The sequence below is a fragment of the Electrophorus electricus genome, chromosome 16 (assembly GCF_041902795.1).
Source record: "Electrophorus electricus isolate QZ-2024a chromosome 16, ASM4190279v1, whole genome shotgun sequence".
NCBI classification, from domain to species: Eukaryota; Metazoa; Chordata; class Actinopteri; order Gymnotiformes; family Gymnotidae; genus Electrophorus; species Electrophorus electricus.
In genome coordinates, this window is record NC_137512.1 from 25,125,901 (window position 1) to 25,142,500 (window position 16,600).

At 46.6% G+C, this 16,600-nt stretch overlaps 1 protein-coding gene across 4 annotated transcripts in view; it reads left to right on the top strand.

Moving 5' to 3' along the window:
- The first annotated feature begins 7,033 nt into the window (after positions 1–7,033).
- The window catches only part of ptprbl (protein tyrosine phosphatase receptor type B, like), a 29,871-nt gene continuing 20,304 nt past the window's right edge, over positions 7,034–16,600 (top strand). Inside the window, exons 1-6 of one of the 4 annotated variants that reach the window (XR_014117571.1) lie at positions 7,034–7,198; positions 7,608–8,003; positions 8,819–10,656; positions 11,761–12,037; positions 15,849–16,124; positions 16,397–16,600. The exon at positions 16,397–16,600 is cut by the window's right edge and continues 54 nt beyond it. Coding sequence is in view for 3 of the 4 variants with exons in the window: in XM_081698978.1 (XP_081555104.1) it covers positions 7,147–7,198; positions 7,608–8,003; positions 8,819–10,656; positions 11,761–12,037; positions 15,849–16,124; positions 16,397–16,600 (3,043 nt within the window). In the remaining variant the exon portion in view is untranslated. Of the gene's footprint in view, positions 7,247–7,607; positions 8,004–8,818; positions 10,657–11,760; positions 12,038–15,848; positions 16,125–16,396 lie in introns of all 4 variants that reach the window. The other 3 variants (XM_081698978.1, XM_081698979.1, XM_081698980.1) reach the window with 3 other exon arrangements.

Sequence of the window (16,600 nt, forward strand, 5' to 3'; positions counted from 1 at the left end):
AAGCTGTGATTAAAAATCAGGGTTATTCCACCAAATATTGATTCTTGACTCATCCCAAGTTGAAATATTAGTACTGTGTTGTTTCTAAATGAATGTGAGCTTGTTTTCTTTGGATTAGTTGTCTGAAATTTCTGTTTTGTTATTTGTTTGCTTATCTGAATAACTTTTATTTTGACCATTAGTCACTTTAATGAACAAACATGCTCTAAAATACAAGATTTTTATCTGGAATTTGGAAGAAATGTTTCCAGTAGTTTATAGAATAAAACAAAACTGCTCAGCCTGCTCAGACACAAACCCATCAACTGTAAAACGAGAAACTAATCGTTTTGTAGTGGTCGAATTTTTTTCCAGTGGTGTGTGAGTATGTATGTATGTATGTATTTGTGTATATATATAAATATATAGTAATACAAAATTAACTATATGTTCTAAATGTATATTAAAATACAATGTATACAGATGTACAAAAATATAAATAAATATAGAGTAATAGAAACGGAGCATTATAGTAAAGCTTTCCGTTCACGAGTTAATAGAAACTACATTCCCTTGTCCGTGCGTTCATTCAGACACACAGGGACTCAGCAATAGGTTGTCTGAGGTCCAGACGGTCACCAGTTCCCAACATTCCTGTAGGAGCTTAACACGCCTCCCACAAACCGCCACAAAGCTCCGCGTTTCTGGACACACAAAACAGTCCCCGAACGCAGCCAGGTTAACTACTGGTGAAGAACCGCCACGCTTTTCTGTCTCCTGCGTCAGTTCCGTTCATCTTCCAGCTTTGTTCTCAACACGCGGGGATCTGTGAACACGAGCTACGTCGTCCGTTTGCACGTGTAGCCCTAATGTGGGCGTGATATAATAGACACGATATTACGCGCTCGTTAAATCACAATACCGATACATGCAAGATGCATGATGTCCACGTCCCGGGCTTCACGAGGACGCTTCCACGCGCGTGTGTTTTCAGGACCTTGGAGAGCGTCACTGCACTCCCGGCAGCTCAGTGAGTTTGCCTGTATCTTAAACGCCGTTTTGTAAAGCTCTGAATTACAAACTAGCAAATACAAAAGAAAATCCTGTCATGGGAACGAGAGGCCATTGTGCGAAGCGTACCAGTACAGGCGGCCAAATGGCCTCTGCAGTGATACTGCTTCAGTTCTCTGTGTGCAACAAAAGCTCTCGATTTGTATGGTTATAGGACAGCATTACATTGATGTACAGATATAAATATATAAATAATGTTACATAAAGGAATGGCTAAAGGGTGAAGTATCAGATGCATCCTTCCTCCTGTACTGACTCCCACCTTAGTGGGCGGGGCTTCCTGCAGAGAGTGGTTCAGGCAGTGTTATTTTACCACACTCTACTGAGATCCTGAAAGCTTGTTTTCTGCTTGGCCTCTCAGTAAAACAAACAAATAAACAGTCTCTGTAATGGTAGCCCTGTTTAGGATATTCAGACAGAGCTGTGAGCACTGAGGTCCACGCGGTGCTCAACACCAGAGCCGCAGGTCAGAGGTCAGTCCGTGGGAGTTTGCAGTTTACACGGTCTGTCTGGTCAGGCCCCTGGTGCAGGCGTGGACATCCCTGACTGATTAAACAGGAAGAGGTGGGTGGGGCTGTGTGTCGGATCCTTTCCTGAAGCAGGATGCAACGTCTGTCGTTACCGCGGAGATCGGGCCCTGCCTCTCCTCTGCTTACTCTAGGTCACGGTGCCTTTTACACTTTCAACAGCAAGAGGTCGGATGGTTTTATAAAGGGAACAAACTGGATCTGAGTCTTGGCAAACGTGGTTAAAATGTTATTCACCTAGCAAAGATACAATCTTGATGGAATTTTGCTTCATTAACTAAGTGAAATCAGTTTGCTAATGTTGGAAATGACAGCAGTTTTCTGAGCTCAGGTCTCCACACCCCCACATCACCCCAGCATCACATCCAACTGCTGCTGTCATGGCCGTCTCCTCACCGGCTCAGATTGGATGAGGAACAGGAGGGTTTCCTGTCCTGGCTGGGAGAGTCAGACCAGCCTGGGAGGAAGCGCTTTATTACAGTGGTGCGGGAAAGGCCCATGGTCAAGGTCTTCACTCCAAAATCAGACAGGCGTTTGGCCTGAGAACAAGAACCGCCATTCAGAGCGAGGAACAGACTGTCCCTGCGTGCAAGGAGCTGTACAGCTGGGCTCTCCAGGTACGCAAACGTCAGCCGGTGTTACAGAGCTTGACAAACGCGACGAGATTTACTGCAATTCGGGGACTCTTTCAGCATAAACGCAGAGCGCTGTCCGTGCGGTGAGCAGCACTGTCCAGTCCCCACATGTTATTTAGCTGGGTGATAACAACACCTCATCTTCTCCCTGTCCAGGGGTCAGATGTTTCTAATGTTTTCTTGATCCCTCCTGACCCTGTGTAGGGGAGGGGGTTACGTGGCACGCCTTCCTGTGCTGGGCGGGGCTTCCTTTTTGCGTGTGAGCACTGGGGCTCCGAGATGCCCAGGTTGGGCTGCACTGGGCCCCCAGCTCAGTCAGCCGCGGGGCCATGAATTTCCACACCGGGAAAGCTCAGTGCTCACGTTACTCACTTTCTTATGCAATCATGCATGTACAGAGAGGACCTACTGACCAGTATGCATATTTTAATTCCTTTGATGGCCTCAGATGTTTGTACAGTACTGTACTTCCTCCATGCTTCCAACTCCCTCATCACCTCCGAGACAGAACAGAGTGCAGGGACTCCGTGGGCCTGACAGGGGGTTTAGACTGCAGGCTCCCAGAGGCTCCCAAACACCTGGAGAGAACCTGGTAATACTGCATTACCCCCATCAGAAAACCTGTGGTGGGCAGAGTTTCTCTACCCCTGCAGCTGAAGTCATACCTGCTTCACCACATGGCATGTTGGTGAAAGTGTGAGCTGGAGCAGTCCCCATCACTACTGGCTCGTTGAGGTCTTTTATTTGTATTTTTTACTGTGTTAAATGTTGCACAGTTCAGATCATTTTAATGGCTTCAATGCTGAGTGCTTTTATTTCTACAGTGTGTATTTGTCAGGAGTGTTAAAAGCACCATGTACTCTGAGCTCTGCCTGCTCTTTAGACTGATTCTTTGAGTGTGAGAAATGGTGTTGGGCAGAGCACCAGGGGTCAGGGATGAAAGGTCAGAAGTTGCACTGGAGACTGGCCATGAGAGGAAGAGGGAGGAGAGGGTACCTAAAACAAACAGATTACTGGAAACTGGACTGGTTCCAGAGGATCTTCTGAGCTTGTCTGCAGCTACCAGTGACAGACACACACACACACAAACCACAGAAATCAAGAGAACCCATTTTTAAAAACACTCTGCTTTTAAAGTGCCTGCCTGAGGCATAACTATAAAATATAAAAACATAAAACATATTTTAAAAATCAGAAATCTGAAAATATCTTTTTCTTTTGGATTGGCTGCCAGTAGTTGCATCTGTTGTTCAGATCATTCTGAACTACAGATAATAATTAAGTTAATAGTTCATCTCATCTCATCTTATTCTCTGCTTAGGCCCAGGGTGTCTGCTCTCAGACATGTCCTTCAGCTTCTCCTGGGGGAACCCCAGGCCAGCCGGGAGATGTAATCCCTCCAGATGTAATCCCTCCAGGAGATATAATCCATCCGGGAGATGTAATCCATCTGAGAGAAGAAATCTATCTAAGAGATGTAATCCCTCCATATGTAATCCATCTGGGAAATGTAATCCATCCAGGAGATGTACTCCCTCCTGTGGGTTCTGGCTCTACCCTAAAGCCTCCTCACAACTGGCCATGCCTTGTGGGAGGTGCGCAGTGGCATCCTTAGCAGATGATCAAACAACTCAACTGGCTCTTATCAATTCTCTGAGGAGCTCATCTGAGCTCATGCTAGAGAGACAAGGTCCTCATCCAATCAGAGTGAGTCCTGCTACCCAACAGAGAATGCTCATTTTGACTGCTTGTATCTGCAATCTCGTTCTTTTGGTCATCGTGCAGAGTTCATGACCATAGGTGAGGGTGATGACCATGACCATAGGTGAGGGTGGAGACTAAGATCGACTCGTAAATTGTGAACTTACTTTCTATCTCATCTCCCTCTACACCATTGCAGACATGGAGGTGCTGATTCTCAAAACCGACACTTCACACTCAAACACCTGAAGATATCCATACAAGAAAGCCAGAAGGACATCATCATAAAATAAAGTGACGCAACCTCCTGTTCACTCTGCAGGAAGCCCTCCTGTCCTTACGTACACTTACTATCCTGTGCAGGAATAACACAAACAGGAGTAGGAACACCGTTGACAGAGTCCGGAGGATCAAACGATCGAAGGATACAAAAATTGATGTATTGATGTAACTGGTGTATACCTTCTCCAGATTCACCAAACACATTTACACCAGAGGGGCAGAGTGCCAAGCACCCTCACCTGTTTGGAGATAAGAAAGAGCTGGTGCACCGTTTCCTAAGACAGGATGGAATCCGCATTTTCATCCTGAAGGCTCAACAATTAGAGGAAATCTTCTTTTTAGTACCTTGGCAGAGACTTTCCCAGGAAGGCTAAGAAATGTGAACCGTCTATAGTTTGCACACACTCTCTAGTCCCCTTACTCAAAAATGGGCACCATACCCTTGTTTGCCATTCCAGAGGCACTTTTCCCTAAGGCCATGAAATATCGTAGAGGTGTGTCAGCCAAGACAGTCCCCACAACATCCAGGGTGTTCAGCAAATCTGGGGGACCCCTTGGTGCCTTTCAAACTACCTTAGTGACTTTGACCTGGAAGATAGAATCTGATCTCTCAGAAGCATCTGCTCCTACCTACTGCATGGGATGCATGTTTCTCTGGTTAAGGGTTCCTCAAAGTGTTTCATACAAGACCCAACAATATTCTTAGTTAAGTCCAGAGTTTTCTAACACTTGCTGAGCACAGCATGGATAGTGACCTGCTTGAGTGTTTTCCAGAACCTCTTTGAGGCCACCTGAAAGCCATTCCCCATGGCTGCCGGTACCTTTCAGTTGAATCTGAGGCAGGATTCCTGAGGCAGCTGAACTTAGAAAGGCTGCTTATTCTTCCTGACAGTGTCCCCCATCAATTTCTTGGGTTTGCCATCATAACAAGCACTAACAAGCTTTTGGCCTGTTATGTGCAGCCGCTTCCATAATGGAGGTCGTGAACTTGAGGTGGGAGTTGAAATCATTCCAGACAGAGTCCTCTGCCAGTCTTTTCCAACAGAGCCTCCCTATACCAGATGGTGATCAGGTGACAGCTCCGCACTTCTCTTCACTGGAATGTCCAAAACATATGGCCTCAGGTCACATGACACGAAAGTCAGTCATTGACCTTTGGCCCAAGGTGCTCTGGTCAAAGTACACTGAACAACCTTGTGTTCAAACATGATGATCATTATGTTTGATGTTTGAGTATCCCCACAGACACCTGGGGATTCATGCCATTGCCAACTCCTGAGTAGGAGAGAGACTAACCCTATCAAGGAGTTTTAATCCAGACCACCCACTGTGTGTAGAGGTGAGCCCAACTATACATAGCCAGTATTTTTCAACCTCCCACAACCCCCTAGTGAGGCTACGTTCCATTTATCAAGAACCAGGTTCCACTGCCAAAGTCTGTAACACCAAGGGCTGTTTTGCCCCTGCCTGCGCCTGACAAGCATTTCACTACATCCTAATTCTGGACCTTGTGGGTGGTGGCCCACAAGGTCCTCCCAAGTTGTCTGTTCACTTGCTGTTCACTTACTTCAGGCAGGGTACCTGATATTCTATTCTTCTTCTTTATAGGGTTTTTTTTATGAAGGGTTTTTTAGACCTGTTTGTTATGGGAAATCCTGTCAGGAGCCTGACATTCCTGATGACATACATTGGGAACATTCTTGATGACATAGCATTGGAGATCAACACATCACACAAGATCCAGGAACTGGGATAATAGTTCAGTAATAGAGAATATACAGTAATAGAGAATATAGTTAGAATATATGCCCAGGCCATCAGAATGTGCTTTAGAGACAGAGAGACCTAGTAGTAAACTCACCGGAGCATACGGGTCATTTCTGTTTTAAATTAACTCCACTGGCTGAAATCACAGTGTGGAATCTTGTTCCTCCCTGCTGTGGTAGTTCAGTGGTGAAGGTACTGGACTACTAATCAGAAGGTTGCTAGTTCCAGTCCCACCACTGCCAAGTTGTCACTGTTGGGTCCCTAAGCAAGACCCTTAAACCTCAAGTTGTGTTCAGTTAGTATTGTGAGTTGCTTTGAATAAAAATGTCAGATAAATATAAATGCTGGTGTTGCCAAAGATATTTCAATGAACTCATCGTGCCGGTGAGTTTTTGCTGGGGCAGCCGACAGCCCCACACACAGGCCTGACGATGGTATGAATGTTTAAATTTGTGTTATTGTGGGTCAGGATATAAACACGCACAGTCTGTTGTGTGTGAGAGGATTCTGGAGCCGATAGCCTACATGCCCTCTGTCTGGACATGTAGGGCCTGCAGAGGGTGGCGGTCTCTTCCCACAGATAAAGACAGGAAAGAGGTTGGAACATCACTGATCCAGACTCAGTCTTAAGGACCCTTTTAGTAAACAACTGCAGTCCACTTACTCTCTCTCTCTCTCTCTCTCTCTCTCTCTCTCTCTCTCTCTCTCTCTCTCTCTCTATTTATATCATAAAACTGGAACATGGCTTATTGAGAATGTTCTTATTATTATGTACAATTCTTGAAAACGTTGCCAAATATCAGTACATACACTGGTTGGTGCACAAAAAGCACACGTGATCTTTGTCCTGTATTGCTTTTTAAAAATCTAAACAAACCAGTTTAAACCTAAGCAAGCTGTTAAACTGTATTAAACTGTAAACTGTATCAAACGCATTAGACTACATGTGACCTCACCTCAACAGTATGTGACCTCCCGTGTGTGGAGGCAGGATACAGAGCCCTGGGCACGGGGCGCACGTGCAATGGGTCCTGTGGCGTTTTCCAGGCGCGAGCATTTCCAGTGTGATGCAGAGTGTTTAAGATGCGCCGCACAAAGCCGCAGAGCAGTAGAATAGAAGGAAGCGCTGCTCGGTGACCGCTTTCCTCCCTGAAAGCGCGTTTCCTCCTGGAGAGGCTGTGGAAATGGACGCGCTGTTTTACGCCGTGCTGGTACTACTGCGCCTTTCTGCGTCCAGTGAGTAGTCCATGGTTTTCTTGCAGCGAAAATCTTCATTCTGCTGAGGTGTGTCAGAAGCCGAAATCGAGTTTCGCATTAGACGTGTTTATTAAAGCAAACCTAGTCCCCTAAATCGAATACCTATCTTACTACTCAAGTAAAATAGTTTAACATTTGAGTATACGTCATTTACCAAAACCACTGACTATTTTCCGCGTTTTGGGGATTCATATTTTTTATTTCGTAGCTGTTGTGTATTGAGTCTATTGTCATGTTTAAGGCTTAACACATTTAACTGAACCGATCACGGTGGTATTGATAGGGTAAAAATCGTTTTTCATGGAAATCAACTTTATAATGTGATTCTCCAAGTTTATTCGTTACTTCTGAGTTTACACTAATAACAGCGCGCACGTTTTGTGTCTAGGGGGTTTCCTTATCGCGCACGCGAAAGGCGTGTGTCTGAGCGTGCGGAGCGGCGAGGTCGTATTGCAGAAGTGCGACGCCGCGAGCCCCCTTCAGCAGTGGACGTGGACGGCAGACATGCAGCTCGCGCATCGGCAGCACGGCTGCCTCTGGGCCGACACGAGCGGCGCGCTGCCGCCCCACGCGCGCATAGTCAAGCTCAAGGAGTGCAGCGGTGCACCCGCGTGGAAGTGTTACGACAGGCGGGGCACCTTCGGTTTGGCGGAGTTGCCACTGTATCTGAAAAAGCAAGGGGCCCAGGCCGTTGTTCGGGTCGATCCGAAGTACTCCAACTGGACAATGTACACGGTCAGTTCGCAGGGGAAAGCGGTGCTGTCGTTCCTCTGTCAGTCCGCAGGTGAGTTACAGTCAGTCATGTGAGAAGTACAGTTGGTATGATACAGCTGAGATATTCTAGAGTGATTTTCTTCAAGATGTTGTATTTGCGTAGTTAGGTTGCCACAGATGCCCAGTAGCCAAGGAGCTATTTAGCTCCATAAAACATTGGGCAGAGTAACAGGCACATTGTTATCACATGTGAAACACAGACATGAAACATACATACCACCCACCATGATTTTAATAAGAGCATGTGTACAACATATATGAGCAGAAAATTAAAGGTGAACATCCGATTTCTGACAGCTGTGGGGTATGATGAACTGCAGAAGGTTGCTGGGTCCGTGTGTGTGTGTGTGTGTGTGTGTGTGTGTGTGTGTGTGTGTGTGTGTGTGTGTGTGTGTGTGTGTTGGGAGAGCTCCCGATATCAACTTCCCTCACACATTGTACTCAAGGCCTCTGTGTCAGCGTCACAGGAATGTCGTAGGCAGGGATTTTTCCTGTTAAAGTTGATGGCGCAGAATTGGATTGGGCCTACACTGCCGGACTGCTTTTTAAGGAAGGTCTTCAGTATTGTGCCCACATCCCAAGAGTCTGACCAGTTTTACTTTCGCTCTGGGCCTATTTCATTTGTAATGCTTAACATGGTATGAAAACATAAGATATAAGAATAAAAACCAGTCATTTTAAAATTTCATATAAAAAGTGCAACTTTTGTAATGATTTTTATGATTATGTTGTTGAAATATGGGACTACATTAGTGTCCCATAGAAGAGGAGCTGAGGTTGGGGTTTAAATGAGAGATCTGGGAGTCCTGAGAACCATGTCTTCAGCAGGTCTGCCAACCGTCTCCACGAGCAAAACCTCAGCACAGATTACAACTGTGAGGATCCCTGTCACCACTGATCATGGACCCGGGACCAGCACTGGACATACGTCCAACACCAGAACCAAAAGGACTGGTACTACCAATCCTGCTGGGCCCAGTGTGGCCCTAGCTCTGAATACCAGGGTTGTGCTTCGTAAAGACAAGTCATCTCACACAGTCCCATCTGGACTTCTCACAACAGGCCACGTTAGCACAGAGAGGCAGGAAGCAGCCTCCGACAGCTCCGTCACGCAGCTCCCCTGGGAGCTGAGAAACGAGATGAGTAATGTCACACGCATGGTTTTCACAGACCTCCACCAAACAAGGAACACACATGAGAATTTCCGGCTCGATCCGCGTTGGACTCCTGAATCGATCTCCAGGACCCATAATCTGAGGGTCAGCCGCAATGCAGTAACTGCATCTCACACTTCTGTCACTGATCCTGAAACTGTGTTTTCTGTCACGAGCTTCAGGGCTCCAGCTGTGATGCGCTCCACCCAGCGCTCCACCCAGTCCTCAACTCAGCCATCAGGTTCCCTGAAAACACTTTCCGGCACCATTTTAGATCCGTCAACAGATAGTTCAGCTGAAATCCTCTCAGTGTCTGACACTCGGACAGATGTTGAAACTGCCCCTCTGTCCGCATACACAGCATCTGCTCCCACTGTGGTCAGAGATACGAAGGCCTTCGGCACTCTGCGTCCCCTCACAGGCAGGAGTGGTTCAGCAACAGCTCCTGTAAATGGAGCTCAGGCGTCCCCCATCACAGGCAGATCTACGGCCATAATCGGCACCCACCATGCTGAAACTACTGCACCTGCTAGCACAAGCCTCATACCTTCAGATCCAACTACTGCTGTGCCTGCCATAGATTACAAAACAACCAGAGCTCCAACTACAACTAGTGGGCAAACTACAACTACCCCAATAACTACTGCAGCACCAACTATGACAGCAAGAGCAACCACAAATGCCCAGACAATTAAAGTTACTCTCACTACATCAACCACCACCCAACCAACCACTACATCCACCCAACCAACCACCACCCAGCCAACCACCACCCAACCAACCACCACCCAGCCAACCACCAACCAACCAACCACCACCCAACCAACCACCAACCAACCAACCACCACCCAACCAATAACTAGCCAACCAACAACCACCCAAACAACTACAACCCAGCCAACCACCACTCAGCCAACCCCCACCAAGCCAACCACCACCCAACCAACCACCACTCAACCAACCACCCCCCAGCCAACCACCCCCCAGCCAACCACCATCCAGCCAACCCCCACCCAGCCAACCACCACCCAACCAACCACCACTCAACCAACCACCCCCCAGCCAACCACCCCCCAACCAACCACCCCCCAGCCAACCACCCCCCAGCCAACCACCACTCAACCAACCACCACCGAGCGAACCCCCACCCAGCCAACCACCACCCAACCAACCACCACCCAACCAACCACCCCCCAGCCAACCACCCCCCAGCCAACCACCCCCCAGCCAACCACCACCGAGCGAACCCCCACCCAGCCAACCACCACCCAACCAACCACCACCCAACCAACCACCCCCCAGCCAACCACCCCCCAGCCAACCACCCCCCAACCAACCACCACCGAGCGAACCACCACCCAGCCAACCACCCCCCAGCCAACCACCCCCCAACCAACCACCCCCCAGCCAACCACCCCCCAGCCAACCACCACCCAGCCAACTACCACCCAGCCAACTACCTCTCCCCCAACAACCCATTCTACCACTTACCTGAACAGCACATCTCAGGTGAGTTATGCATTTCATAAATATATACAGGTAGTGTATTTAGAAGGAAAATGGTCATTAATGACGGAAAAGTATTCTAATGCAGTTCTGCATAAACTACAGATGTGTTTGAATGTTGTGATGATGGTTCTTTAGCTTTCACTGTTGCATTGGTGAGTGAGTGAGTTAGAAATCTCTGTGTCTAACGGGTTTTTCAGAAAACAATGGTAAAAGACAATGTCTAATAAGAAAGACAATGTCTAATAACAAAGACAGTTTGTAATAAAGACAATGTCTAATAAGAAAGATAATGTGTAATAACAACCCAATAGTGCATCCAAATTCATTTTCAGCATGCAACAAGTGTGGAGCTGGTGTCTGATATCTGATATAGTGTCTGATATACACAGCAGTCCCTTGGCTGGGACTGCTGTGTATAAATTGCAGAGGGCTTAAGGTTAATGAATCTTCATTTACGTATGTGTTGCTGAAAAATGAACAAGAATCTTTAGCTGTACTTTGTCAGCGCAGGGAGCATGTGAACTGTGAGTGTGTTGGATGTGTTAAAGAGTGCATTTTAAAGGATGTCAGTGGGGTGGAGTGTCTGTACTCAGGCGGGCCTTTTGATTGGAATGTCGTGAGCGGTTCTCATAATGTCCATTAGGCCAAAACACTGGTTAGTTTAGAATTAAACCAAGTTTTACTTCCTGACAGCATTAAACAGCACATGGAAGGAAGCAATTTGCAGGAATGATGATATCCAGGTGGAAGCACAGAACTAGCAAGAGTGAACTTGAGAATGTTTGATTTAACCCAAATATGCCGAACTGCATTTATCAGGAGCTCGTCAGAACTATTCGAGTAGCACAACAATAGTTTGCACAGTCATGGGGGATAAATAGTTAATAGACCAAACCAAAAATATGGTAAAAACCAAAGTACCAGCCATCCTAGAAGGCAATGTTGTCAGGGAAACGATATTTAACTTGTGCTTGTTTGGATCTTGCTGTCGCTGGGAGACTTGCACAGGTAAGAGATGCAAACGGTGACTTTGTGATTTCAGAAATTCATGTTTCTCAGAAATAACCTTTGTGTTCTGAGTGATGCTTTATGTTTCCCTTTTAGGTCCAAACAACAGAGGTGGTCAGGTGTGTGGTGAACCAGACTGAAGACATTATCACAACAAATTACTTTGGGCTAGAGTTCACTGCACCCGGAAACTTTTGCTCCTTCAGTGTGCTGGACAGCAGAGACGGTTCCCACGTATCAGACTGCTCTCAGAGTGAACCGCGTGGCACCTCCTTTAAGTGTGAACTCACAGATCTGATGCCTGGCACTGTCTATCATTTCAGAATAATTTCAAAGACTGATGGAGAGCAGCACAACGTCTCATTTCAAACTGGTATGTCTGGATTATTAACGTCTCATTTCAAACTGGTATGTCTGGATTATTGATGTGTCATTTCACACTGGTATGTCTGGATTATTAACATCTCATTTCACACTGGTATGTCTGGATTATTAATGCCTCATTTCAAACTAGTATGTCTGGATTATTGATGTGTCATTTCACACTGGTATGTCTGGATTATTGATGTGTCATTTCACACTGGTATGTCTGGATTATTAACGTCTCATTTCACACTGGTATGTCTGGATTATTAACATCTCATTTCACACTGGTATGTCTGGATTATTAACATCTCATTTCACACTGGTATGTCTGGATTATTAACATCTCATTTCAAACTGGTATGTCTGGATTATTAACGTCTCATTTCAAACTGGTATGTCTGGATTATTGATGTGTCATTTCACACTGGTATGTCTGGATTATTAACATCTCATTTCACACTGGTATGTCTGGATTATTAACATCTCATTTCACACTGGTATGTCTGGATTATTAATGCCTCATTTCAAACTAGTATGTCTGGATTATTGATGTGTCATTTCACACTGGTATGTCTGGATTATTGATGTGTCATTTCACACTGGTATGTCTGGATTATTGATGTGTCATTTCACACTGGTATGTCTGGATTATTAACGTCTCATTTCACACTGGTATGTCTGGATTATTAACGTCTCATTTCACACTGGTATGTCTGGATTATTAACATCTCATTTCAAACTAGTATGTCTGGATTATTGATGTGTCATTTCACACTGGTATGTCTGGATTATTAACGTCTCATTTCACACTGGTATGTCTGGATTATTAATGCCTCATTTCAAACTAGTATGTCTGGATTATTGATGTGTCATTTCACACTGGTATGTCTGGATTATTGATGTGTCATTTCACACTGGTATGTCTGGATTATTAACGTCTCATTTCACACTGGTATGTCTGGATTATTAACGTCTCATTTCACACTGGTATGTCTGGATTATTAATGTGTCATTTCAAATGGGTATTTCTGGATTATTAATGTCTCATTTCAAACTGGTATATCTGGATTATTAATATATAATTTCACACTGGTATGTCTGAATTATTAATGTCTCATTTCACACTGGTATGTCTAGATAATTAATGTTTAGATTTTATTCTGCATTCTATTCAGTCTAAAAAAATTTGGCCATATTTGTTATGTGTCATATGTAATATTCAAATAGCAGTATGTCTGCCTAAGGTTTTGATTCTATTACATAACACTACATAAGGGACTGTTGGGTGATGACATTGCTAGACCTCTTTTTTTAAATTCATAAAACATTTATTATCGCTAAGAAGTTCATAGTGACTTTGAAATGTGTGAGTCAGATCAGATCGATGTTTGGGAGAGTGGAGTCTATCTCGGTGTGTGTTGGGTAGGGCTTAGCCCCCCTGACTGACTGCACTCACAAACCTGAGGCAGAACGACAGCACCGACCCTGTTATTTTAGGTGTATGTAGTTTGGAGTTTTTTACCTTGTTGACCTGTTGCCAAGGAAGTCAGGCCAGATGTGTGGACAGACCTCGGTCTGCAGTATCAGACTTCAGTAACAATACAGGGCATCTTATCTTAAGTGTTTTGTTTCCAGAACGTTCTCTCTCCCCAGCCATTTCCCTTACGTATTGTTGCCTTGATGTAACGGATACAGAAGGCTGCCGTGTTTTCTTCTGTGCGCGCGCAGGGGGGGGGGGGTATGGATAAACGTGTGAATGTATGAACGTATGAAGCAGAGCGTCTTCGGTGCACCTTGGTGGGCTTGTCATTCCTGCAGACGGTCTGATGGGAATCCTGGACGTTTCAGGAATCCTGTGGTTAGCCGATGATGTATCAGATTCCTATCTGCTCCATGTCCTGTGCTTTTGGGTGTAGACGGGTGTTAAATGACCTGTCCAAATGTCTTCGTGATGATGTAGGTACTTGTGTGTGTGTGTGTGTGTGTGTGTGTGTGTGTGTGTGGTGTTCAAGGGCTTTGGCTAGGCTGGAGTTTCTCAGGCTCTAGGGGTGTGACATTACTAGGGTCTCCCTTGGAGACCTGAGGGGTCAGGGATCAGGGTTCAGTCCAAGGCAATGGGGATCAGCACTCCTTTCTGCACAGCTGCAGAGACATTGAGCACGCTGTCCCGTTTCCATAGACACCTCAATTAGAGATGTGTGTACAGAGCAGGACTGCGTTCCTTGAAAGAGCTGAAAACAATCTAATCTCCGTCCTCAATCTGGAGGCACTGCTGCCTTGCAGAGCACAAAGAGAGGAAATGCACCCCTCACACACACACCTCTCACACAGTGCTCACACACACACCCCTCACACACACACAGCTCAGACACACACACCCCTCTCACACAGCACTCACACACACAGCTATCACACAGTGCTTACACACACCCCTCACACACACAGCCCCAGTGCTCACACACACACACCCTTCACACAGTGCTCACACACACAGCTCACACAGTTCTCACACACCCAGTTTACACGCCTGGCTCATGCATACTGGCTCACGTGTACAGCTCACGCACAGAGCTCATGTATACAGCTCACGCACACAGCGCACGTGTACAGCTCATGCACAGAGCTCACATGTACAACTCGCGCACACAGCGCACGTGTACAGCTCATGCACAGAGCTCACGTGTACAGCTCATGCACACAGCACACGTGTACAGCTCATGCATAGAGCTCATGTGTACAGCTCACGCACAGAGCTCACCTGTAGAGCTCACACACAGACCTCACATGTAGAGGTCAGGCACAGAGCTCACGCGCAGACCTCATGTATAGAGCTCACGCACAGAGCTCACGTATAGAGCTCATGCACAGAGCTCATGCACAGAGCTCACATGTAAAGCTCACGCACAGAGCTCTACTCTAGTCTACTCTAGTCTCCCTCTCATCCATCGCTCCCCCTCTGTGAATTTGCGATCAGTATTTTGCAGTTTTGTTTCTTGGACTTTGTCATTCCCGTGTGTTAGGGGTTTTATTCAGGACTATTCTGCTCACAAGACTCTTACACAATGGGATGTCAGATCCAGGACTCAACCCAGGCTTCTGCATTGCCTCAGTCATTTTTTCCCTGATCTAACCTCCCCGTTTACTCTCAGAACAACAGTTACCAGAGTGAATGTGAATTTGAAATGAAGTCAACTGTGCAGCGTAATAGAGAAACAGCTAATCTCAGGCCTCTGTCAACCCTGCTGTGCAGTGCTGTGTTGTGTGGTGCAGTGCAGTGCTGTGTTGTACAGTGCTGTGCTGTGCTGTGCTGTGCGGCGCTGTGTTGTGCGGCGCTGTGTTGTGCTGTGCGGTGTTGTGCTGTGCTGTGTTGTGCTTTGCTATGTTGTGTGGTGTTGTGTTGTGCGGTGCTGTACTGTGTTCTGTTGTGCGGTGCTGTGTTGTGCAGTGCTGTGCTGTGTTCTGTGCTGTGCAATGCTGTTCTGTGTTCTGCTGTGCTGTGCTGTGCTGTGCGATGCTGTGTTGTGCGGTGCTGTGTTGTGTTGTGTGGTGCTGTGCTGTGTTGTGCGGTGCTGTGCTGTGTCCTGCTGAGCTGTGCAGTGCTGTGTTCTGCTGTGCTGTGCTGTGCTGTGCGATGCTGTGTTGTGCGGTGCTGTGTTGTGCTGTGCCGTGCTGTGCTGTGTGGTGCTGTGTTGTGTTGTGCTGCGCTGTGCTGATGTAATTTCCTGTGCCGTTATATGTCTTCACACTGTGTTTGCTAGCATTGTGTTCTACTGTAACTCTAACATATCCGATGGCTGTCTGTGTCTCTCTGTGTGCAGACCCAGAGATGCCAGCAGGGCTGGAGGTTGTGTTCCAGCAGTCTCCTGTGCCCGGGCTGTCGGTGAGCTGGCTCCACTCCCAGGGCCCTGTGGACTGGTATGAGCTGGAGCTTTCTGACACTAGCACAGGGGATGTTAGGAAAACCAGAGTAGCAGCCAGTGCTGTACCTCGATCCGGCTTCACCAACCTGGTCCCGGGAACACACTACACACTCCACCTAGTGGCCAGGACTGGGAACAGACTGTCGGCAGCAGCTGGGACGTCTGTAGCGATAGGTGAATATTTGTATTTCATTAGCATGTTCCAAAGTGTCAGGACTTTCATCTTCCCGGGGGGGATACTGCTTCGCTTGAGGACTACAAAACAATTTGAGTTTTCATCTCATGATCTCGTGAGCTGCACTTTATAGACAAAATGTAAAAATGATAAATAATCGTGTTCGTAAACATTGTTTGCTACTTTTCAGTGATCAAAATGCCTTATTGCTCCTTTAACACTCTGTTTTGTTTCTTAGCTGCGTTTATCTTGTGTATCTTTGATACTGCAGCTCCGTCTGCTGTAAGCACCCTCCGTCTCTCTGCCACATCCACCCATGTCAACGTCTCCTGGCAGCCGGGCTATGGACGAAGAGAGGCATTCTGGGTAGTGCTGAGTCACAGAAGCGAGCTGCTCCAAAACATGACACTCGGGAGCACAGTTATGTCTTGTGTCATGGACCACCTCACCCCTGGAACCCTGTACAGGGTCACCG